Here is a 24,999-nt window from a genome sequence, read left to right on the forward strand (position 1 = left end):
ATAATGTGCAAAAGATTTAAGTTATTTAATTTGACTTTAAATTTCCTGGAAGCCAATGGAAATATCTCACTGCTTCAGTGAGTGTTTTTAAATTATTTTGGGAGGCAAGAACTTTTTGCATTACAATGATACTGAAAATCTTGAACCCAATGAAGAGTGAAGGATATGAAAAGGCCATCACGCCTTAACGCTGCCTCATCATGTTTAGCCTGTTCTGGTTGCTTGGGGCATCGCTTGCCTCCACTCACTCATGTATAACTTCAGACCTGCCTCTGACACTTTCAGCAGGGTTGCATCGTGACTAGAAAGTACATCAACCATGAATAGCTACCAGATGAGTCCAGCACTTCCCCTAACGCATGAAAAATGTACAAATAAAACAGCACATTACACTAAACACACATATTCTTATGCAAATATAACAATTTTGCAGAAACTTGAATGTTTTTAGAAGTTTGTGACAAGCAGGAAAGTGATGTCTGCCTCACTTTGTGAAATGACAAGACAAAAACAATCCTTCACCGCTTCCAGTTGCGCACGATTTGCTGACATCAATGGGGACGAGGGATCCTGAAAGATTACTCTAGCGTTAGTATGACGACAGTAACCGGGAAGTATAAATGGAGGGCTGAGAAGTTGTTCGTTCATACCTCAAGACCTGGCCTTCTGGGTCACAAACTGCTGTGAGACTCTACGAAAATAAAATCTCTGCTGGTGGTGTAAGAAGCTGGGGGCGCGGAGAATTTGGATACTTCTAAGGTGAGTGTGGCGCGTTTCAGAGAAAAAAGTTCTTTTTGTATTTGAATGTGCATTTCAATTCATTGTCTCTGAAAGTGTCAAAAGAACCCTTCTTGTTTACATTGAAGGAAGAGAGTTTCTCTTTAAACACTTTTGAATACAGCTTGTTGTACTACTCTCTGAGACAATCCCGAGTGCTTGTATAAAAAAACGCATTAAACAACTGTTTGAAAATAAACCCCACGGTAGATAATTGTTACATACGCATGTGGTATTTATGTTCCTTTTATTGTAAACTGTATTCCAATTTTTTTCAACAGACAACAATTACCATGAAGTCGGTATGCCTCCTCATTTTGGCTTCTCTCGCGATCTGCAACTTCACGGTGTCCGATGCGCAGAGCATCTCTGCAGAAGATGAGACGGACCGAACCACCACAACTGACGACATCATCCTGAGGAGAGCAGAAAGTCTACTCCTAAGATCCCTTCTCAAAAAGATGCAGGATGAAGACGACATTAATGGTGCGTAAAATGTCCTTTGAGTCTTCAAAATGCAGAGAGAAAACTATTACTTCAAAATATTTAAGATCAGTGTTCTCTTTTTGTGTATTTAATATGGACATTGATTGTTTATGTTTACTTTATGGCTTGATTTATTGCATGGTGCATATCTGTGCTTCATGTCATTAAAAAATCCATTAATCAACATTAAAAATCAAAGTTGTTCCCTTTTTTAATTATACTGTGTTGGAACTTTAACTGGGAACTGTAATTTATTTACCAGTTTAATTCTGGATAAAAAATTAACTGTTCGTACGTAATTACGCAAACCGCTACCAGGCAATGGAACGCATTCTTGCAGTAGAGTGATTCTTGAAATGAACTTGGTTCCTAATAAAGTTTTGTTGAGCGTGAATGTGTGCTTGTCTCTGCCTAGATGGGGTTTACGCACAACAGGATTGGATGGCAAAACGACAGCATCCAGGTAAAAGATACAGGGAGGACCTGGAGAAGCGGCAGCATCCGGGCAGAAGAGAGGAAGACGAGGACGAGGAGTACTTGAACGCGCAGAAAAGACAGCACCCAGGCAAGCGCGAAGATGAAATCCAGTCTAGCATGGGACTCCAAAAAAGACAGCATCCGGGAAAGCGCTTCTTGACGGGACACATTTCTGACAACCCCATCATTATGCTTGGTGAACTTTCCAAACGCCAACACCCTGGAAAGCGTTACCTGGTGCTGCAGAGTAAGCGCCAGCATCCAGGTAAACGCTACCAAGATGATGAGGACAGCGATGGAGACTGGGAAGCAGCTGAGGAGGTTGACCTACCTGAGTTGGAAAAGCGTCAGCATCCCGGAAAACGATTTTGGGATAACTCCAATCCAGAATTGGGCAACCCGTGTGATGCGTTGGAACCTGATAATTGCAGTAAAACAAATTTGCTGCTCGATTTTTTAGACAACATTAAGGAGGTTCATGAGGAGGAGAAGAGACAGCACCCGGGTAAAAGGTTTGCACTGAAAGAGAATGAGGAGGATGCAGTGGATAGCGAATAGTGTATGCTGTTAAGGTCTGCGCGCACTGCTTCCCTGTAAACAAATAGATGTAAAAAATAAAGCCACTATAATAAATTACAAAAATAAAACAAAAAACGATAGCCTTTTTATTTTATTTTGGTGCCACTATCGTTGGCAGACAGATATTGTTTCTTCAACGCAAAGTATTTTTCTGAAATGCTCTTTACGGCGCTTGTGCGTAATTCTCTAAACTTTTCTGTACAGTTTTCCGAAAGGTTTTTTCCATATTTAGATATATTAGTTATTTATCATTAATAGATCTACTAAATATGTAGGCTACTCTGTTCTTTAGATTGTTCATGCTTGCAATAAGTTTTAAAAGCATTACTGTTCCCTCTGTGAGGCGACAGGCTCGTAGGTGTGGCACACTGTGAGGATGAAATAAAGTAAAATTGATTTCGTTTCAAGCCAGAAAATCCCTTCATTGACTTTTTTGTGTGTTTTATTCTTTTGTATCCAAGTTAATTATAAAGACTACCACAGCAAATAACATGTCTTGCTCAACAATTGTCTGCATTACGTCATGACTTAATGAAAAAATAAAAATGGTTGAAAGCATTAATCTTTGGATTTTATATTTATGCCTGCAAATAACTTTCCTAATTGATATTTTTCCAGTATGATTACGAGGTAAGGCCGCTGATGGGCAGTGTCAGACATCCACTGAGCCTTTTAATTAGCTCGGATCGGCACGAGCTGTCTCTAAATCAATATGCTAATTAATCACAGAGTTTACAGAGGGTGACCTATAGGTGGCGACATTTCACAGAATTACAAATGGTTACAAAGCCCAATGAAAAGCCTTGGGGAGTTATCCTTAATTTCTGTCAATGGGCGTTACATTAAAAGTATATGTCAAAACTTTTTTTTTAACTACTATGAAGACTATTAAGAATAGCTATATTTTCCGTTTAATATAGTGCATTTTTTATCAGCTTGCTAAATTTCCACGATGAAGATTAGCTAACATATTAGTCCATACATTAATTAACTTCAGATAACCATTTTCATTTTCTTCCTCAACTATAATTTCTGACTCACTATAGATATATGTTATTTCTGATAGGACTATTTAAATAACTGAAAAATTACCTTACTTGTCGTGTGTTTTAGTGAATTCATTAAACCGAAATTGGACTGCTGCCAAAGGTAAGTTCGCGTTTTTTCTGTGCTTTTTGTCCCTCTCATCATCCCTTAGATCTTCAACTAATCACATGACAAGGCAGAGCCACTGCATCTGCTGCTTTGGAGCTGTCAAAAATTGTCAACAGCAGACTTATTGTCGGATACACTTCAGCATATGAACTCTTCTTCGTCTGGAGGGGAAGGTATATGATTATATGTTTATCTAGTTATGAAGTTTTTGTTGGATCTGCCTGCAAATTAGAGGGAAAATAGCGGTAAAGATTGCGAACCCTCATTATATGCTAGCATCATTTACGGCTAAACCGTTCCTTCGTTGCTTGGAATAGCGGTATAAAATTTTGCTTTTAACTCAACGCATTGTATTTGAAAACACGGATCTTTTCCTTCTGGCAATTCCCTCCGTTTCGCGCCTTAGACTAAAGCAAACCTTAATATGAAATGTCAAACAGGGATGCTTGCTAGCACAGCTGTAACTTTCCGTGTAGCAAGATTTTAAGTTTTTATTCTGAATATAAAAAATGCTTTGTTATAGTAATTTAAAGAAAAACGTTTTTTCTCAAAGTTGCAGAATTTAATTTTTAAAACAATCTTCTGGTTATAAATATTAGAAATGGACCGATGGGATTTTTGGGCTCATCTCAGTCCCTGTAAATAAACGTAATCAAAGAGCGTCCATTACAAACATGAATCATTATCAGAGCATAAATCGGGCTGTTATAATGACGAAATGGACCAGAACTTTAGTTTAAAAAGACAACTAACTTTATTATTGGGGACATTTCATATTCATAAAGGAAATGATCAAACCCCAAACCTAATACACTTAACCAATGCAATATGGTAACATCAATCAAATGACAACAAAACTGGCTGCTTCGACTCATTTCATTGTTAAAAAGGTACTTAAAAAAACAACATCTCTGTGGCTCCTTGTTAATTTTTGTTTTGTCATGTGATGCACTATGGCTCTACATAAATTCTGTGAATTTGAATTTTTTTCTGTCTTTCTTTCCCCTATGCATTCACACGTTTGTTGTACATTATGGAAGCGATTTTGTAGCATAATTAAAAATGAAAGTCAAAACCAGAAATGCTTTTTCATTTTCAAAATGTAACTGCATGTTTTGACTCAAAATTAAAATGAAAAAGCAATCCTTCAAAATGCTTTTTCCTTTTCTTCTTCAACACCGCTTTTTCTGTCACTTAATTAAAATGATAATGTAAATGGTATTTGACATCTCATTTTCAAAAGGTTCTCTGGTAAATGTGTAGCAAAATTCATTTAGAAATGTCTAATTTGAGAATTAAAATGGATTAACAGAAATGCTTTTTCATTTTCATAATGTAACTGCATCAAATGACTCCAAATTAAAATGAAAATTCAATACTTCAAAATGCTTTTTCATTTTCTACTTAAAAACCGGTTATTCTGTGTCGTAATTAAAACGAAAATGCAAAGAGGGGATTGCATTTTCATTTTAACATCCACCCTGCGAATACTGTCGCATAATTCAATTCGACTTAGCATTTCCAGAGGGGAGGCGGGGCGATGACGTCACTGCTTTCTCCGTGTGTCCGGCTGCTAAGAGACACATGCTAGGAGCAGTGCGGCCAGGCTTGTAGCTTTGTGTTACCGACAGAGAAGAGGGCTTTGTGACGGTTGTGCACTCCTGATGATTGTACACAAATGATTAGTGCAAGGGTAGTTAATATGAGCCACTGCCTTTAAACCTCTTCAACCTTTCATAGTCATCAGTTGGGATCTTTTTTGCAGTCAGTGGCCCTCCTATTGCAGCTCTCATTTCAGTTGGATAAGGGTGACTTTGTTATTACAATGACTTTTTACAGTATTGCAATTAAACGCTTTTTTACATTAATTTTTGTTTTTTGACTAAGCTAAAACCACTTTCAGTCCTAACTGTAAATATCTGAGATTTCACAATTAAGCCTGAAGTTATGTGTAACCTCAGTCTGCTTTGTCTTTCTGTTCACTCTTTACATTTTTCAGGAATCATGAAGCTAAGGAGGCTAACATTGTACACATTGTGACCAGCGGGTTGAAGCTTCATTATGCCGCCCTTCACTTTCTGGTAAACAACAAGGCTTCCAGCTCTCATCATGGCCTCCAGCTACCCACCCCCCTTCGAGGGCACAGGTGAAGTAAAAGAGGGCTTCCTTTGCCCATTGTGCCTGAAGGACCTGCAGTCTTTCTACCAACTCCAAGGCCACTATGAGGAGGAGCACTCAGGGGATGACCGGCATGTCCGAGGCCAGCTCAAAAGTAAGGGTCGAGTCAGAATTCAGCTTCAGAAAAAAAGAAAAAACGTAATAAAATTCCCTTTTTTGCAATATGACAATCCAGCTAATAAGCTTAAATGTAGCTGTTTGGAGTTGGTGTTTCTTTCTATCTAACATTTGAAAAAATCCAGCTTTCCTTAACAATTGTCATACTTTAAAAAAAAAAAGATATCTTATGTGAATTTACAATATTTTGTTACCTTTCTGTGTGATTCAGGTTTGGTTCAGAAGGCAAAAAAAGCCAAAGATAAACTTTTAAAGAGAGATGGAGAGGACAGGCTCGACACGGGCAGTTATGAGTCTTTCTACTATGGTGGAGTGGATCCTTATATGTGGGAGCCTCAGGAACTGGGTAAGAAAGTATTAATATCAGAGCAGCACATGTATTTTTCGTGTTTTTTATTTGTTGGAATTGTTTTTGTTTACTCTAATAGGAGCAACAAGAAGTCACCTGGATATCTTTAAGAAACATCGTGCTGCCAGAATAGATCACTATGTCATTGAAGTCAACAAGCTCATCATTAGACTGGAGAAGGTACGCCCTCAAAAGCATCATTCTCCTTATGGCTGGGACATTTGATCTAACTTTCCGATTTGATGTTTCAGTTGACGTCATTTGACAGAGTCAACTCCGACTCGGCTAAGATCAGAGGTGTGTTACTATTTGCTTATTGGTTCTTTGGTCTAAACATTAAGAATGAAATCTTTTTGAGTTCTGAGTTTTTATTCTTCTCTGTAGCGATCGAGAAGTCCGTGGTGTCTTGGGTAAATGACTCTGATGTCCCGTTCTGCCCCGACTGCGGAAACAAGTTCAACATCCGCAACAGGCGGCACCACTGTCGCCTCTGTGGCTCCATCATGTGCCGAAGATGCATGGAGTTCGTCCCCCTACCTTTGGCCCGTATGCATCAAAATGCCTCAGAAGTACAGACTTCTGCACTCAGGTGGGATCAGAGGTGTCTCATTTCCAGATGTCTTTCATCTTGTTACAGAGAAGCTCATTTACGGGACTCGGGAGGCTCTGTGTGTCCCTGGAAGTCCCGGCCAGACCCAGACTCTCCCTGCTGGAGGTGGCAGCAGTGGTATGGGCTCGCGCAGAGGCAGTATCAGCAGCTTGAGCAGTGTTACCTCAATGCTGGAGGAAAAGGATGACGAGAAGATCCGCTGCTGTCACCACTGTATGGACACGCTGCTGAAGAAACAGCAAAAGTTAGACGAGAAGGACAACATTCCAGACATAGTGAAACTTTATGAGGTTAGTTTGATTATTATGGGTTAAAACCATTGTGTTTTGATCTTTCTTTCATCTTTTGTCATGGGGTGGGAGTTGCTTATAATAAAGTCTTTTTTTCTGACAGAGGTTGATGATGTGCATGGTGAAGGTGGATGAAAAAGCTCCTGACTATATTCGAATGGCTGAATCTCTAAAGTAAGCAGGATTCAAAAGTTCCTACAGTTTTGTGTACAAGTTTTTTTTTTCTTTTCTAACTAGTGTAGAAATATTCATAATACCATACTGGGTACTTGTAATTAGTGAGTGTAACCTCAGATAAAGATCAGCAATAACTATTTTGGATTGTGCATTAAAATGATGAACCCAGACAAAGTTGCCTAGTTCTGCCAGGTCTCTGCTCTTCATAACTACTTAGAGTTTTTAGCATCCCAGCTCCCTCTCTCAAAACCAGTGAAGGAAAGATTATAAATGCAGAACTCTGCAACCTTGAAGTCATTAAATTCTGTATTCCCTTGTACGTTCACACAAATGTGAACTCTCTGACAGCAAATAACATTTTCAAAGTCATGCAATTGTCAACTGAAGTGAAGCACAATAGCAAATCTTCATCCCAGAGAATGGAAAAGTTTTGTTTGCCTCTGTCAGAGTCCTCCGCAGCATTTGCCGTTTGCAGATTCCCAAAAGCAGAAGTTTCTTTTAAACACCTGCTTCCCCGGAGAGTACCATAGCTCACCCAATGTTGTCATCATCTCTTGATCTATGCTAAAAGCGTATTCAGTGGTCTTTTAATTATGATTCTGCCATTTAGGCAAAATAAAAAAAAACTGTCGTTTTCTAGGACTTAATTTCTGCAGAGCGGTAGTAATTAGTCCATTAGAAATTTACCGCTGAGTTTTGGGCAAGACTGTTGGTACGGAGCAACCCCACACCCACTACCCATCACCCATAACTGAGAGTTCTGTATTTACACGCTCTCCCACTAACTTAGAACCCATCACAGCCACAACAAAAATGGCGAGCAATATTGAAGCCATCCAGCCGTACAGTTTCGGGCCGGATGGCAGCTCAGAGGAGGAAAACATAGAGGTACACGGATCTAGTCGTCTACAAGTGCATCAGAAAGGACCAGAGCAGGGAGCTTGTAACCCGCCCAGGATATTTTCTGTCACAAATACGCCCTTTTTTTTGTCTGCTACAGATTCACAACAATTTGAATAAAACAATAATCACAAATGCTATTTTAAGCTTCATTTTACTAATATATGTTCTCCATCATAAGACAAAATGATACAAAAACACAGTAAAAACACACATTTTATAGGAGTGGGGCTTTAAACAAACTAAACCACAACCAAAAATCATTGTTGTTCAGACGTTTTGGATTTTTTAACCCTTGTGCTATCTTAGATGACCCCACCCTTACATTGACGTGTTCTCCCTACCATGACAAAGTTGGAAAGATTTCATGTAATCCATGGACACCAGTGAAGATCACAAATCATTGAAGAAAAAAGGTTCAGAGCACTGTCTAGTGGGTCTAGATGACCCAACTCCCAATGTTAAAGTGCCTAGGATAGCACAAGGGTTAAAAAAAATGACATATTTGTGTACAGGTACGTGACTTTGCATTTAACACATATTCTGACTTTTTAACTTTTAAAGCGCCGGAGAAACCACGTACAACCTGGACACTGCTGGTGGACTAAGACTGGAGGTGCAGAAATACTACGAATTAATCGATGCTCTGAGGTATGTGTCAGTCTGAAAGGATGCCTCCATTGTGGAGCACAAATGTTTGTTTTTTCTGTGTGTGTGTTTATTTGAGCTCTTTTTATTGTCAGTAAGAAGATTTTAACACTTGGGCTTAAAGATGAACCCCCACCCCACCCAAAGGCGCTACAGCTGCAGAAGATGATCCGCTACTCTGCTACACTCTTTGTCCAGGTGATTACATCTTTGAGCTAAACCTAGTGAGACACAACATTTGACCAAAAAGTCTTTTAGGATATTACAAAAACCAGTTGCTTTAGAACAACATTTTCAGAATAAACATCCTGTAGTCTTGATTTGGCTGTTTTGTTTTTCCTCTTTTAGGAGAAACTGTTGGGACTGATGTCTTTACCCACTAAGGAGAAATATGAAGAGCTGAAAAAAAAGAGGAAACAAGAACAGGAGCGGAGACTCCAGCAAGAGAGACTGGTGAGATCCAGTAACAGCTCCTGATTTTTATGCATGTTTCCTGCTGCTGAATGAAGCTCCTTAAAATCTCTCATGTGCTGAACAGGCTGCCCAGGAGGCTCTGAAGAGGAGGCAGGAGGCTGAAAAAATCTGTTCTCCTGCTAATGGCGAGCTGCCTCAGGCCCGGAGAGCCCAACGCATGACCAAAGCCAGCGGTTGGTTGCCCTCCGCAGAGTCCGTCCATTCACGGAGCGAGCTGGAAGACCCCCTTCTGCAACAGATCCAGAACATTCAGTCGTTCCTTCGTCAGGCACGCGAGGCCCAGAAAGCCGACGAGGTAGCCATGTTGGAGGAGAACCTGCGTCAGCTGCAAGACGAATATGACCAGCAGCAGACCTGCATTGCCATCGTGCTCTCAGAGAAGCTGGCAAAAGAGGAAAGCTTGCAGCAAGGGGAGCTCCAGCGCCTTGAGGCCCAGGAAATGGAAGATAGGAGGCATTGGGGTTCCACTGTCAGCTCCACCCAGCCCTCCATCAACTGGGAGCCCTCTTTGGATATCAGCCAGGCGGGAGGCTGGAAGGAAGACGAGGGCACGGCAGACGATATCTTAACTCCTATAGCTGAAACAAGTGCCCTTGCTGTCACAGAGCTGCTAACCCTAACATCCCAAGAGGACTCCCCACCCAGACTGAGGAGCCTGGGAGGTCATATAACTCCCCCTGGTGGAGAAACCAAAAGCAGCAGCCCTTTAAACCCATTTGAAGAAGAGGAGCTTACTCCCACTGAGGAGGACTCTTCTAACCCCTTCTTTGAGGACATCAAGAGGGAGCGCAGTGGGGTAACAAATGGTAAGAACGAATACAACCCGTTCGAAGAAGATGCAGATTCAGAGGAGGCGAAACAGCCTGACACTGCTCTGGGGAACCCTTTTGAGGAGGACAACGCAGATGGGAATAATCCTTTCATGGAGGCTCCTGGGAATTCGCCCGACGTCTCCACCAACCCTTTTGATGGGGAGGACGACGACGACTTGCCTGACGTGGACATGATAGAAGAAGAGCTGTTGCTGCAGCAGATCGACAATATTAGGGCCTACATCTTCGACGCAAAGCTCAACGGCCGTCTGGACGAAGTCGAGCTCCTGTCGGAAAACTTGAGAGAGCTGCAGCGCACCCTGCAGGAGCAGAAGAAAAAGAAGCACTGACTCTCAAACACCTGCTTCAAACCAAGTCACTATAGATGAGTCATTAACCCACTAACGTTACTTTGGATTAGGTTTATCAAATACACAGAGAAATTCTCTTAATTCAATTACATTAGAGTACAAATGGTTTCCTGAGCTGGAATCTGCTCCAGCGTGCACATGGTTTAGCACTGAAAGGTAACGCTCATTTGTACAGGCATGCTAAAAACACAAACATCTGAATTAAGGTCAAATCCAGAAGCCAGTCTGAGTTTAATCTGTGTTCTCTTCAAGAATTATTAAGGTTTGATTTAAATCTTTTGCAACAAAAAAAAAAAACTTTAACGATAGAAACTTTAGCAAAGCGTTTTTTTTTTTTTTATAAGAGCTTTCCTCCAGTTGAAGGATTAATTGCACTTTGGAAAACACTTTTGGATCAAAGATGAACACTTTTGAAGTTTTAGTAAGTACTAAAAAATTTCCACAATGTTAACCAACTGCAACTTCCATAACTATTTACACTACAATGTGATTATCACTAGAACAAAGTATTTGCTAACTAGGTAATAAATATGTGAACAAAGTTTTGTTTTTGAATAAAGCTCTGATCAAAATGTAGGTGTTCATGTTCAAAGTGGATTCAAACACTTGACTTCAGCACTCAGCCCCGCCCCCTAAGAGAAATTCCAATGAATGTAACTTTGGCGTCACGTGTAATTTCTTTTCTCTTTTTTTTGATAAATACAACTAAATTTAAAAACTTAAAAACCTTGATGGCTAACATGAAGAGACTAAAAGGTTTAAATGGATTCATTTTGGATTTGTTTCCATCATTTAAAGTCTCGTTTGTAAGCATAAAAATGCATGTGATTCCACTGAGAGCCAAGAAACTGTTGGTGTTTGTGCAAGCACACAGGTCTGCAAATGGCCATCACATTTTTAAGTGTCTTAAAGTAGTCCTCTTGGTTTTTTTTAATGTGCAGGTTGAACACATCTGTTAAAAAATGTCATTCTGGCTGTGTGTTGTCAGTTCTGATGTTTTTGTGATGTATCTGTTCAATGGTTAATGGAATACATTCAAAGAGCAGCTCAGTTACTGGGTAAACATTGACATGCTCAATTCAAGAAGAACCCATTCATATTTGAGTCTAACTGTTCAAATGATGAACAGCTTCAACCTTTTTCCAGCTGATAAATACTAACACTACATGAATGCCAGCAAGTATTTTGGATCAGTGCTGCTCACTCTAACCGAACTCAAATTTTTTTTTTATGTCAGTTCAGTCCACCGGTGTTAAGAAACCGACATGATAGCATCTTCCTGCTCTGCTCTTTCGAGGCATCTACCACACGCAAATTAAGTGGAATTTGATATGATTTAGTGAGTTTCTCAGCAAGCTTTTTCAGTATTTGTTAGTTTATTTTAGTTATGGAAATGGCATCTCTGCGTTTAAGATTGTCTGCACAATAACCATCTGATGTTCATCTTTAGAAATTGTCATCCTGGCACTAATAAAAACAATATTGTCAATGATGTAAGAGCCTAATTTTTCTTCCATTATTGTGTCTTTTTCTATATAACTTTATAAAATATGTGGTGATTAGAAGTCATAAAAACCCTTGTGCTATCCTAGGCACTTTAACATTGGGAGTTGGGTCATCTAGACCCACAAGAAAGTGCGCTGAACCTTTTTTCTTCAATGATTTGTTATCTTCACTGGTGTCCATGGATTACATGAAATCTTTCCACCTTTATCATGATAGGAATAACACGTCAATGCAAGGGTGGGGTCATCTAAAATAGCACAAGGGTTAAAACTGAGGTTCCACCCCCCAATGCAGCCAGAACAGAAACTGTTTTTTAGTTTTGGGACTTCTTCCACTTTTGGCTCACTAAGCTGTAGGTTCGGTTTAGTTTGGTGAATCAGGCTTTTTTCTTGGACACCTAAGTCCTGACCTTTCTACTCACACATGAGAGCTTTTTTTTGTTAGAGTGAAAGGAACCATTATGTGTACCTTTATCTTGTAAACCAAGAGTTCAGGAAAATGTTCACCTGAATTGATATCAGATGTCCCATTGAATTTGTTTTTTATTTCTTTTACATTTAGTGGTTTTGAACCTTTTTGGCTCATCTCTCTTTACTGTAGATTTTAATTAGGCTAAACATTTTTAAATGAATATTTTTAACAAAGCAAAAAAAAAAAAATTTTAACCTTTGTTTGAAAGTAATCTCAGTTTATTCAGAATCCAGCTCTGAGTCAGAGCAGTTTGGTGTAAAACTACAGGATGGATGGATGATGGATAAATGGAGTAAAAAGAACGGGGTTCTTTGTTGGCAGATTCCTGCAGCTCTAGACTGGAGCCGATTCCAGAGCTTTCAAAATGAAATAAAAAATCAATCTTTGACATCAACACCAGAATATAGTCCAACGTAAAAAAAAAAAAAAAAAAAAAGAGTCTGTCGTCCTTTTCTGTCTCTTATTCTTGTGACTCTGCCATCTTAGCACGATATTTGCCGGTCATCTCTTTGGGTAGTGGGGTTGTGCCAGGACACGGCACCTGGCCCTCCACCTCACAGATGCACTCCCTTAGACAGTACTTCTTCGGGCCAAAGTTTGCTGGGTTGGAGGCCTGCATCCTGGCTTGAGCCTCAGCGTATAACACATCTCTGTTGAAGAAAAAAAGAACACACACACACACTGGTTTATCTACTCTTGTTAGCAGTTGACAGGGGTGTATCGATTCAGTGACTTATTAGATTGATATTCCTACGATCCAACCAGATCATTCTGTCTGAGGTAAGTTGTTAATCAAATCAAATCGACCTATATAGCATTATAAAATTGTTCCAAAATGAAATAAATTGATTAGATCTGTGAGGTTGCAGCCTCTGCATGTTGTTGATGAGGAAGAAGGTGACCAAAAAACTTTACTTTACTTTTACTATACAATTTCATTGTACAATGGACAATGACAATAAAAGCAAATCTATCTATCCATGATGTAAAAACGACCAAGTGCATCACAGCCGACAACACACATGAGATGGCAGCAAAAAAGGATCACAGTCTAATGTGCGGAAACACTTTGAATTTGAATTGTTACACCTCCATTTCTTACACTTAACAAGTAGTGAAGTTTTGATGAGGTTCAGGAAGAACATCAAAAGAAAGAAGCAATCATTGATGTTAAAGGGGTATTTTTTTCTCTGTCACAAACACTAAAAAAATTCAGTATGTTGATCCTGTGAGTAACACTTACTCTGATTTACCCAAAATCTTCTTTACATGCTGTGAAATTTGCTTGTGATCCCTCCCCTCCACATCCACCAGCACCTGCTCCCCATCATCTGTACAGAATTGCAAAAGAGTTTAATAAATAATAATAACAATAATAAATACCAGGTATCCCATTACTGACATCTCACAGGAATACACACCCAGGTAGAACTTCAAAAAAGGCGAGGGCGTCATGTTTTTGAACATCATTATTTGGACCCAAGGGTTTTTGTACTGAATCTGGGGGACATTGAAGAACACAAACTTTCTGCAAAACAAAGCAGAAAAGAACATATTTAAATGATTTAGATGAGTGGAATTTATACCTGCACATGTAAATTTTCCCTTCATTATTCTATTTTGAAATAATACGACCGAGACTAAGAAACACTAACATTCTATTGATGTTTTGAGTTAATATTAACTCTCCCAACAAAGTAAAGGACTGTGTTGTTGAATTTACATTATGAACCCACCAATAGAATGACATGATAATCTTTATATAGCCTACACCGAATCTAGGCCATTGCAGCAGCATTTTTTCCACATGATGGGTAAATATTGTATTGGTCCTCTGTCAGTTTAAGAAGTGGAGCCGTTAGCTTGTAGCACTGACCTTGCTCCTTCGCTGAGCTCTCCTTGTGTGTTATAATTCACCGTCATAATCTTCACTCTGTTTTTGAAAATAATATCACCTTTCTGGAGGTAATCAAGGGTCCTCCTGATCGGAAACCTTCCTTTCATAGGCATTTCTGTATACTTGTTTAGCTTTTACAATACGGTCAATACTTGTCTGCGTGAGCCAGGAAGGCACACTGTATTATGACGCGCTTTGATTACGTCAGACGTATGCGCCGCTGGGAGCTAGGGTTTAATCAGAGCTGCAGATAAGTTTGTCCTCTATAAACAATCAACTTTTATGTATTACAATAAATTAGACATTTTTATTGCTTTCTAAAAACATCTAATTTAAAATTAACTTTTTGTGAAAGTTAAATTTTAATCAATTAAAAAAATGTATTTAATAATTTAATTGTATTTAGTTTTAAATACGTTAACCCAAATAATAATTATTATTTAAAATAAGGCCTGAAAGAAAAAATAGGCCTGTCAGTTAAATTAAAAAGGAAATGAAAAGAAAAATCTACAAAAATAAAATATTGCTTTACCAAAATCCTAATCATGGGGCCTGTAATCAACCCCTTAAATAACACACTACAAGATACTGTATGTTGCATCCTGGACATACATTAAATTGTAATTATTATGACTGCATTGTTAACTGATGATGAAAATAAATAATATGCTCCACAAAGAAGGTGAGTCATGGTATATTTAATGAAGAACTGTTTATTTTGTTGTGGCTTCAGAGAAGCTGGCATCAGGGAATGCTGACAGAGGAGCTCATTCATTATTAATACATTAGATTTCTATCTGAGGTAGAATGTAGGGTTGTAACCAACTCGGGTCAGCTGAGAATGCTGTTGGAAATTCTCAGTCTAAAAATTGAAACACAAACATTTCTGCAAAAACAGGGAATAACTGCACAGTATAAAATGTTAGTAAGGTTTTCAATACAAAAGAAAAGGAGTAAAAATGCTCCAAGATCCTAATGTCAGAGCGGCTCATTGTAAATAGACTTAAGCCATAACATTTAAACAGACATGTTTCATACTGCATTTAATGTACTTAAGCAACTCTTTCATGCATTGCAATGTACTATAAAAACAATAACAATGATCCTTATAAGGGCTGACGGACTGTAAAAACCCTGCTTAAAAACATGCACTCCGTTCAACAAAGTTACACAAACAAATGTCATTCCACAATAGTGCTTTAACAAACGTTCTGTTAAGGTTTTAAACCCTAATAATACAACTCACATTAATTTCACTAAACAAGATTCTGGTTTACTTATGTACATCCATTTAAGATGTTTCTTTTTTTGTTGTTTTTTGCAATGACTTCTTAATCATTCCTCCTGAGGAAAAGCCGATGCATATCTCTATACTGTCTTCAAGACATCAATACAGTCAAGGCTGGCTTTCCCCAAAGCCTTACTTCTCCTCTTTTCTTTAAACTAATAACCCGGGAATCCTGCCCTAAAGTACTTTAAGTACACTTTGTATGCAAAAAGCTAATGACAGCACAAAACATAAACAACACAAAGGTTTAGTCAGCCTGAATGCTCAAGCTGATTATTGTGCACTAGAATGCAAACAGTAGCGGGGCTACATACAGAAAAAAAAGGCTTCTGAGCAGAAATCTTTAGAATGTTTCTTAATAGAAATATTTGCCTTTGAAATAGAAAATGCTAACACATTCATGATACCTATATGTCAGAGGAAAACAACAAATGATTGTCAATAGGGGAAAAAGTGATACGGTGATTGCACAGCCAACTTAAGAGCATGATACAAAAATAAACGCAGGTACCGCATCAAACACATGAGCACACAAAAAAAATCTTGTTTTCAGTCTTTGAAAATAGGCCAAAACTGAAAAGCAATACAATGAAAGTGCTAGCTAATTTAATACTTTTATAGTTCATTAAAAGCACTAGGATCAAATATCTTACTTAGCCCACATATATTTTAACAGGCAGGAGTCTACTTTCCTCCTTTAATCATCATCCTAAATGTTCCTCCCACCCTAAAGTGAGGGTGATCTAAAATCAAACTGTCAGACTCATGGTTCCATTCATTTGTTTTGTACAGCATTAGGAATCATTTGTTAATTCATAGCAGGACTTCAGTAGAAATTTTTTCTACAGGTTCTATTCAAACAGTCTTTAGGAGCAAAAAGCCACTGTAAACAAAACGTTGCAGCTTTTAATTACACTGAACTTACTTTGGTCTCACTTTAAAAAGGCCAAATGCTTTCTTTGAACCATAAGCATTAAAAGCATGTTTCCTTCCATGATGATGATGTTCTATATTATCTGATAAATTGGGATCAAAGAGAAGCTTTTCAACATCTATGAAACCATCTTCATCTTATGGTTTGTTTTACTAAAAGGTTTAAAAGGCATGAATCAGGTGTTAATGCAATGAGGCTGAAGTGCAATGATTACATTTAAAGAGATATGCACACTTAACTGCAGGTGATTACATTTCTTTTTTAAGTACTTTTGACAGCATCAGCTGCAAAGATGTTCTCATTCATTCAAATGTTCACTATCTAATAATGCTTTAAATTAAATTGATTAAACTGAATTATGCATTTTTTTAAAAACAAAGGACTGCTGCAGGGTTTTTGGATGTCGCTCGACACAACACACCTTCAGAGACATGGAGTGTACCTGCAAAGGTGATCAATAAAGTTTCAATAGCAATGTTGTGGAGCTGTGAATGTGGTCATTCTGCGGGGTCAGAGTCTTGGCTGTTGTACTCGGCCGTCTCCATCTTGAGGATGTAAGGGATGATGCTGTCTATGGAGACGTTGCCTATTAAGCCAGTGAAGAAGAGCTCCTCTGTGATGCTGGAGTTCATGAGGCGCAGTGCAGGGAGTCGGGTCAGGATGCGTGTCAGCCTGAGGAGACACTTCCAGTTAACATATCCAGAACTACTGTATTTATTAGTTTATCAACATCTGCTGAGCAGAGAACATTTCTGTTTCTAAAAAGGAATTTGTTTGTACTTGTAAACTATGCTAGTTTTTATGAAGGCCGGGCAGCCAATTAAATATTTTATAACTGTTAATTGCATAACATTCCGTCATTATTTCATTGGAGACTGCCAAATATAATTAAGTATTAAAACATATTTGATTGCAAGATTATTTGAAAAGGAGTTTGCTTGAAAAAAAGACATTTGTTTCAGTATCCAAAGAGTCTGAGCAACAACATGTAACAATTTATAAATGATTTGTGTTCAGTCAATGACTAGAACAAAAACTGTTTTTTTCGTGTGTCAGAGAACAGCAGAACCAGCCATGTTCAGTGCTACGAGTATCTGTTAGAGATTAAGGAAAGACAGATTTACTAAAAATCACAGCAGGGATTTTCTTGGCATTAAACTTTTTAGCCTGTCCATGTTTTATTTAAATAATTATCCAAATATTTAAATAAATATGTTTATAAAAAGTTCTCTTTAGTTTCTTATAGCAACATTTGCTAACAGACTGGAATTTACAGGTTCTTTTTCTATAACATCTTTAACAGGAGTGAGAGTAAAAGCTTCTTCTTTATGGAACCATGGTTGTACGGGGATATTCTGCTAAATAATCTATTATTATGCATTTTTGTCGTCTTCTGGCAAATATTTCCAAGTCCATTTTGGTTAAATGTATCCCGTTTTTTATCCAAATTGAACCAAAGCAATGTTTGTCATTGAAGCAGACTTCTGTTGCTGAACATTTGAACAAACAGTCTGATTGTGTTTAAATCCAGTTGTCCTTAAACACAACACTGGAGCCTTATTGCCTTCATGACTTTGTGTATTTATATCCTTTCATTATTTTACAAAAACGTTTCCTTTCTATACATGAAACACATTTTACAGTCATGTGTTTGCGATGGCGTGCACTTTGTTTTTATTGGGTCAACAATCCTGTTAAAGCCTCAGCTGCAACAGAATAAAGATCCAGTCGGCCTGTAGGATCCCAACACTCTGCTAAATTATTCAGAAAGTTTATGATTATATTTAAACATATAAAAATGTCATTATAGTTATCAGCATTAATTCAGTAACATGTTGACATATTTTTTTAATGCTTCAGTCTGCAGGAAAACAACTTTCGGAAATATCACAACATAAATATCTAGAACTCATATATATATACCTGTATGTGTCATCAGGGTAGGTTTTCTGCACATAGTCCTGCAGCTCCATCAGAGCTTTTTCCTGCAGCTTCTCAATCTGCCCACTGCTGTCCACACCGGGGTGATCTAACTCATCAAAACAGTAACAGATGTAATGACTAAATAAAATCCAAATGAGGGTTGTTAAGTATTTTTCTTTTGTTAATAGTAACTCCACCAGTAATTCGGCTCAAACTCACCGGGGCTGAACAACACAATGGCCTTCAGGTAGGCATATTCATAACTGTCGGTCTCCAGCTTCGTCAGGCTGTTACAGAACTCTTGGAACTTCCAGATGTGCTCCATCACCTGCTTCACTCTCTCCCCAGACAGTTTTTCTGAAAAAGAATTGATGAGTCAATGCTTAGTAGTTCCTAACTACCCAAGGTCAATAATATATATATATATATATAAATAAAAATATATATGACAGAACTGAAATTTAGTAAAACTGCATTTGTAAATCTAATTGAGTTTGATTTTCTGTTCACAAATGAATTCAAAGTTATTGAAGGCAATCCACCAAGCATTACACTTTGAAGAGTTCTACTGTTGTGTGACACAATTATAAATCTTAACCTTTTTTAAAGCAAAAAACCAGAACTGAAAATGCCTTCACGTGGCACCCATGACTTTTAACCATAAATTTAAACTTTTAGAAGCAACTAAAAGTTTTGCTTTAGTTTCTTTTTTTAACTTTTATTTTGAAATAGTTTTATCCATACCGTCCTGAATGCTGCTTTGCAGATGATTGATAATGGCTGCCAGGATAGTTGACAGGTTCATCACATGAGCACACTGAGCCAGTCCCAGAGTAAAAAGCTCATTCCAACAAGCTCTCACTAAACTGGTGTTTGCCTCCTGACTGAAAAACACAAGCATATAAAAAACTATTATATAAGCACAAACATTTCAGTGCTGTTACAGAACGGAATGTCTTGGATGTATGAAATCTTTTCAAACCCAAGAGCAGAGAAGGCAGGGATGGAGCGTGCCCAGTGCATGGAGAGGAACAGAAGTCTGGATGCCGACTCACAGATGTAATGTACATTCAGATACTCTGGCATGGGGCTTGGCATGGTCAGCTAAAGCAAAAAATTAAATGGAAGAGGAAAAATACCAATTCTCTTTCAGAAGGAATTTACATATTGCTCTGATTGTTATTCTAAAACTGCTAATTCAGGAGTTGGAAAAAGACCTGGACCCACCTTGAAACTGACATGGCTATCTGTGAGTAATGGTCCCTCCACCTCAATGATGGGCGTCTCCTGGTCTCGTCTAATCAGCTGGATTGTGGTTCCACTGACACACTGGGATTTCTCTGCCAGATTTTGTTCCAGCCCTTCTTCAGGTGGGCTGAAAACTTTGGCCAGAGTGTCAAAGGCACTTTATGGAAAACACACACATCACACAACTGACTTTTACAAAGTTGAAAATGTGTTTTATGACATGACTTCCATAAATAGACATAAAATAAGGCCAATTAAGCACAGCCAAGACTTGGGGGATTTAACTCCTCCCTCCACTTTGAGCTCCGGTTACTGACCGTGTAATTTCCCTGGCGGAATGGGCCTCCTGTTGGCTGTCTGACGTATCGCCATCGTTAAGGCTTTCCTTTAGGGAGTCACTCAGGTTGGCCAATGATGTCACAACATTGGCTAGTGTACCTAGGTCTCCCTGCCCTGAATCCATCTAGACATCAATCAGACAATAGATCCATTTTTAATCAGCTAAAATACACCCAACTACAGAACAATGATGAAAGATTTGAGTCTCCCCCTTTTATCTGTCAGACAATCACATGTACTCTACCTTGGAGTCAGTTGCCAAAAGCAAAGTTCCATCAGCTTGAATGACAGGCTGCTGGATGTTAACCAGCATCCCCTGGTCCAGCAGGCTGGATCTGCACAAAGAACAGAACATCACCAAAACATTTAAGCACTGATCAGATTTTAAAGACAACCACAAGAGGGAGCTCTGATATGGACTGACCTGGAGCAGTCTGTGTCAGTGTCAGAGATGAAGGTTGGTGTAGCAATGAGCGGGCTGTTTAGGTCCTTGCGAATGTAGATTTTCTGGGTTGAAGCCGCACAGTTAGCATGCCTCTCTCTGGGAACAACTTCAATAGGCTTCCTTTCACTCTGGACAGCTGAAGATGACCAGCAAGGAGATTGTTATGAATAAATGCTGAGAACAGTCTAAATCTGACAAAAACATTTAAAAAGTAGTCCATCACAAGATGAAAATTAAAGTTAAAAAAAGGCAAGATCATATTTATTTTGTAAAAAATGATTTACTTATTTTCTTAAAGGTGTGTGTTTGAGCATCTTTTTGAACACATTCCAAAGGAATTGGTTTTTTTTTACCCTTTTAAAAAACAAAAGGATGTGAGCTGCTGTGATTTTGATAATCTGACACCATAAAAATGTCTATACCATACTTAGATTATTAAGCAGCCATTTTAAATGAGTTACTATTTTTGTTATTTAGGAACCTATGGTTGGCCCATTTATTTATGTCGTTGGAATCTCTGGATGACCTAAAAAACTCCTACTACGAAATTTTAAGTTACTTTTTCTTGTTTTGTTCTTTTTAAACAACAAAAACCGAGTAAAAACATAAAGAATCAGAACCTTAAATCCCAAACCCTGATCTCTTCATCACTTTTTGATATCCCTTTCTAAAAAGAAATCTTAGAAAGAGACATTTCATCCACCTAAAAAAAGCAAATTATTAACTCGCATAATGCTTGAATTGAAAAAAAAAATCTTGATCTTTATTCATTAAATGTAATTTAATTCAAGGTTTCATCAATAATTCTGTTCCATTTTTTAAGTAAACCATTCTACTGAGCAGGAGACATCATAATTATTATTAAATATTAAAATAATTACATCTACTTAATTAGACAGCTTGCAAGGAAGTGAGAATGAATAAAAGATGCCCGTGTATTTTAAAGGCACATCCCCTGGTCTCAATAAAAATGATTTGGTTTATAGACCATTATTTTGTAATCCAACCAAACTTACATTCAGTCTTCATTCCCATCTTAAGGCATTTCCTCAGACGGCAGAACTGGCACCGGTTACGATGATGTTTGTTGATAACGCAGTCCTGCTTACTGCGACAGCTGTAGGTCAGATTCTTCCTCACACTGCGCTTAAAAAAACCTTTACACCCCTCACAGCTGACGGCTCCGTAGTGACGCCCTGAAAAAGAAAAAAGAAAAACTCTAAATCGGACTCCCTTGGCCAATAGTGAGAGCTGCACTTTGATTTCAGGATCAGTTCATCAGAGCACATGCAAAGCATCATGTGTTCAGTTACAGCAACTTCAAGGAATACCTGAAGCTTTGTCCCCACACACCACGCAGTATTCCACTGGCTGCGGCCTACTCAAATCACCTGACTGGTTTAACAACCGTTCCATTGATAGTGGATCTGTAACAATCTGAGAAACACAGAGAAACTTTAGAAAATAATCTTGTACATCCTTTTAACACAGTTTCCGTTTGCTTTGTCTAATATTTGAAAATATTGTTGTAAATAAAAGAAATGCCATTGATATTCAAATGTACCTGTATTCTTCCAGGCATTAAACTGTCTGCTGCAGTGAGAATGAGTTGCTTTGGGCTGTGATTCTCTGGTGATGCAAGGATGACCTTGCTCGCCCCTGAACTGTCAGCCGTAGTCAGAATGAATTGCTGTTTGGGAACACTGGACGGGTTCATGGCTGTCACAATCTGGATCTTCTGGCCGGTCTGCTGATCAGTTAGAATCTAGAAGTGTAAAGAGGAATCAAGTCACCTGCAGTAATTTTAATATATTTTCGTAAAGGGAATGACATTAACTTGAAGTAGCATTGCGACAATCTCTGACATTAGGAAGGACAGTGGTTACGTGTATTTGCTGTGGTGTTGAGGCAGGATCAGTGGAGATGAGCTGAAACCGCTGTGGAGACTCACTCATCACAGACTCTGATGGTGAAGATTCCCCCTACACACGTTTGACATAGGATTTCAATAAATTATCCAGATAAATGAGGATCACATATCGGGCATGGAAGTGCTGTTACTACATTTTTATCCTAATTCCAATCAGACCATCAAACTCTGCCTCTCTATACTCACCTCTGCCTCGTGTTCAGAGTCTGCTCTCTGCTGAGAAAGCAGATCCAGGCTGCTCGTCATGGTGACAGGAAGTCATTAGTGAAGTCTGTTTGGACAGATACCACAGGACTTAATTACAACATATTTTTATGAAAACTCAATGCTACTCAGGATTCCTATAAATACATATGTTCAACAAATAGTTTGTAAACCTCTAAATGAAAAAATAGGCCATATCTGTGTACTTTAAACCTGCATTCCTTCAGATAATACTGTGGAAAGAAGTTATACACAGACCAAACTGATCATATATAATAAAACATTTTTCTATTTTTTGTGATTTTTTTTAAATTAACTCTCCTCCTATTCAGAAACACAATTATTTCATCTAATTTATGAAAGCAACACATTAAATACCAACATAAATATTTAAAAATATAAGTAATTAGTAACAAAAATGTTATTTTAATAAATATCAGAAGGGGACGTTTGGATTAATTAGTCTTGAAGGCGAGGGCTAGCAAGCGCCAAGGTTTTAATTCCAGAGGAAACAGCAAAGATACAGGAAGACATCAGAAAGATGATGGCAAGTGATGATGAGCTTAGTGAACACTTCAGGCAGCAGAAAGCCAGGAGAAAGTAGGCATGGAAGGACAAACTCCTCCATGTGTGTACCACAGGCAAAAGAACCAGTGGCTGATTTTTAAAAAAATCCTACGAGTATGTGGACAAATGTGGACCGAAAGACGGCACAGAGGCGCTGATTATGGCAGTACAGCTGCAGGCTCTAAATACAAATCAGTAGAGACCAGGATCCACCAGACAAGACTCCAGGTTCTGGCTGTGCAACGACACCGCCGTGAACACATAACATCAGGGTGTACAATGCTTTGGTAGGCAAGGTGTACATGGGACACCATCGCCAAGTGGCTGGTACGGTTTACAAAACACCTGTGCCAAGTATGGGCTGGAGGTGTGTAAGTTTAGATGGGAAAGATCTCAGAATGAAAAAGCTAAGATCCTGTGGTTACTGGAACATACAGAGCTGTGACCCCAAACTGGAAGAATGTTTCCTGCAGATTGTAGGAACAACATTAAAGAAGTCTATCCTTAAGAACACAGCCCTGCGAACATCTAGGGTACTGTTCAGGGCCTTCAGGTTCCTGGGCTCTAGTACAGTCAGACTTGAAGAGAATCAGAACCAAAACACATGCCAAGTGAGGAAGCTGTGTTTTACTTTAATTGCTTTAACTTTGTGTGCCAAAAGCTACTGGACTTTTGAGAAATTATTTGACAGCCTGTTAACTCTTTAGAAAACTTGTGAAGCGTGATTTCTATATGTATTCTCAGCTAATGGCTGTAGATTAAATCAGCCCTGAATTTGTGATTATAATCCATGACAAAGAAAATTCAAAAACAAGTGTTTTTAATCTTTAAGAATAAGTTCACCAGCTCAAAGAGGTGACCTATAAAGTATGAATTGGACTGTGTCAGCAAAGACTGATAAATGTCTGAAATACTACACCGGCTAACCGCCCAAAGGAGGAGTATGCGGCTTCATATAGTATACTGATTGGCCCTACATTAGGTCAATCAATGACTTTGCTCTGAAGAGATCACAACACAGAACAAAATGGAGACTCTGTGGAAGTCAGCCAGTAACAGTACTGCAGACGATATGTTAAGATACTAAAGCGTTTTTCTTTCTAGACAGTAGACGTGTTATGGCTAAGATGGTTTTAATGAATGAAAATGTAACTGAGACAAATAATATTATGTTCGTATATTTTAACTAATTGTCTTTATGGCAAAGGTAAAAGGGTCGAGTTCATCAATGTACGCTGCTAGCTAAACACAGGTTACGGCTGCTTCACATATTGGACAGGATCCTTGAGTCTCACTGTTGTCATTTTTTTTTATTCGTTAAGGTGATTTCTTTTAGATGACAGTCTTGGCGAACACTAAATATTGTCTCCTAGTACATGGTAGAAACCCAATGAGTCTCCTTAGCTTATGCGCTTATCTGAATGTAAGGCAGCAGGAGACAGACAGAAAGGAGCTCTGCATCCGCAAGCTAACAACAAGCTAATGCGAATATTAGCTAATCTCTGTGCAAGATTCCTCAAAGCCTTTCATTGTTTTAGCTGACACTTACCTCAGTAGAAGACCGTTCATCGATAAGGGCGGTTGGCCTTTTAAAAATATATATATTTGTGGTGTTTTTTTCCTCTGTTAAAGGTCATAGTTCGTGACCCCTCTCCGCCAGCGTACTTGTGATGTTTTTTTTTCCCTCTTTCCTCACGCTCGCTTCCCCGCGTGCCTCCTCCACCCTCACACCCCCTCCCCAACTTTTTTTTTTTTTTTTTTTTTTTTTTTACAACTTTATTGAACAAAGCATAAGCATACAAAATCCAGCATCAAAGACTCAGAGCATCAGCAGTGATAGTCAATGT

General features: G+C 38.5%; 4 protein-coding genes across 4 annotated transcripts; 2 read left to right on the forward strand and 2 right to left on the reverse strand.

The window, feature by feature from the left end:
* Window positions 1-711: 711 nt before the first annotated feature.
* On the forward strand, window positions 712-2,320 carry trh (thyrotropin-releasing hormone). Its single transcript, NM_001104734.1, has 3 exons — window positions 712-759; window positions 1,059-1,263; window positions 1,679-2,320. Exons 2-3 carry the CDS (start codon window positions 1,071-1,073, stop codon window positions 2,296-2,298), a joined length of 813 nt encoding a protein of 270 aa, NP_001098204.1. The 5' UTR covers window positions 712-759; window positions 1,059-1,070; the 3' UTR covers window positions 2,299-2,320.
* Window positions 2,321-3,507: 1,187 nt separating this feature from the next.
* rbsn (rabenosyn, RAB effector) lies at window positions 3,508-11,892 on the forward strand. Its single transcript, XM_004070777.5, has 12 exons — window positions 3,508-3,647; window positions 5,474-5,746; window positions 5,981-6,115; window positions 6,198-6,298; window positions 6,370-6,415; window positions 6,503-6,664; window positions 6,756-7,018; window positions 7,122-7,192; window positions 8,660-8,746; window positions 8,839-8,941; window positions 9,092-9,196; window positions 9,282-11,892. The coding sequence occupies exons 2-12, from the start codon at window positions 5,584-5,586 to the stop codon at window positions 10,377-10,379; spliced, it is 2,334 nt and encodes a 777-aa protein (XP_004070825.1). The 5' UTR covers window positions 3,508-3,647; window positions 5,474-5,583; the 3' UTR covers window positions 10,380-11,892.
* A 681-nt stretch (window positions 11,893-12,573) lies between these two features.
* On the reverse strand, window positions 12,574-14,483 carry mrps25 (mitochondrial ribosomal protein S25). The gene is made up of 4 exons (XM_004070538.5): window positions 14,254-14,483; window positions 13,799-13,905; window positions 13,621-13,708; window positions 12,574-13,027 (listed from the first exon to the last, which is right to left on the reverse strand). The coding sequence occupies exons 1-4, from the start codon at window positions 14,385-14,387 to the stop codon at window positions 12,838-12,840; spliced, it is 519 nt and encodes a 172-aa protein (XP_004070586.1). The 5' UTR covers window positions 14,388-14,483; the 3' UTR covers window positions 12,574-12,837.
* Window positions 14,484-14,967: 484 nt separating this feature from the next.
* On the reverse strand, window positions 14,968-24,898 carry nr2c2 (nuclear receptor subfamily 2, group C, member 2). Its single transcript, XM_023956689.2, has 15 exons — window positions 24,702-24,898; window positions 22,568-22,652; window positions 22,338-22,433; window positions 22,016-22,216; window positions 21,783-21,888; window positions 21,468-21,647; window positions 20,431-20,587; window positions 20,251-20,341; window positions 19,985-20,130; window positions 19,647-19,824; window positions 19,402-19,523; window positions 19,164-19,303; window positions 18,639-18,776; window positions 18,420-18,525; window positions 14,968-17,168 (listed from the first exon to the last, which is right to left on the reverse strand). Exons 2-15 carry the CDS (start codon window positions 22,625-22,627, stop codon window positions 16,994-16,996), a joined length of 1,896 nt encoding a protein of 631 aa, XP_023812457.1. The 5' UTR covers window positions 22,628-22,652; window positions 24,702-24,898; the 3' UTR covers window positions 14,968-16,993.
* Window positions 24,899-24,999: the final 101 nt, after the last annotated feature.

This window comes from Oryzias latipes, chromosome 7, assembly GCF_053564925.1.
Source record: "Oryzias latipes strain Hd-rR chromosome 7, Olatipes_Hd-rR_3.1".
Classification (NCBI taxonomy): Eukaryota; Metazoa; Chordata; class Actinopteri; order Beloniformes; family Adrianichthyidae; genus Oryzias; species Oryzias latipes.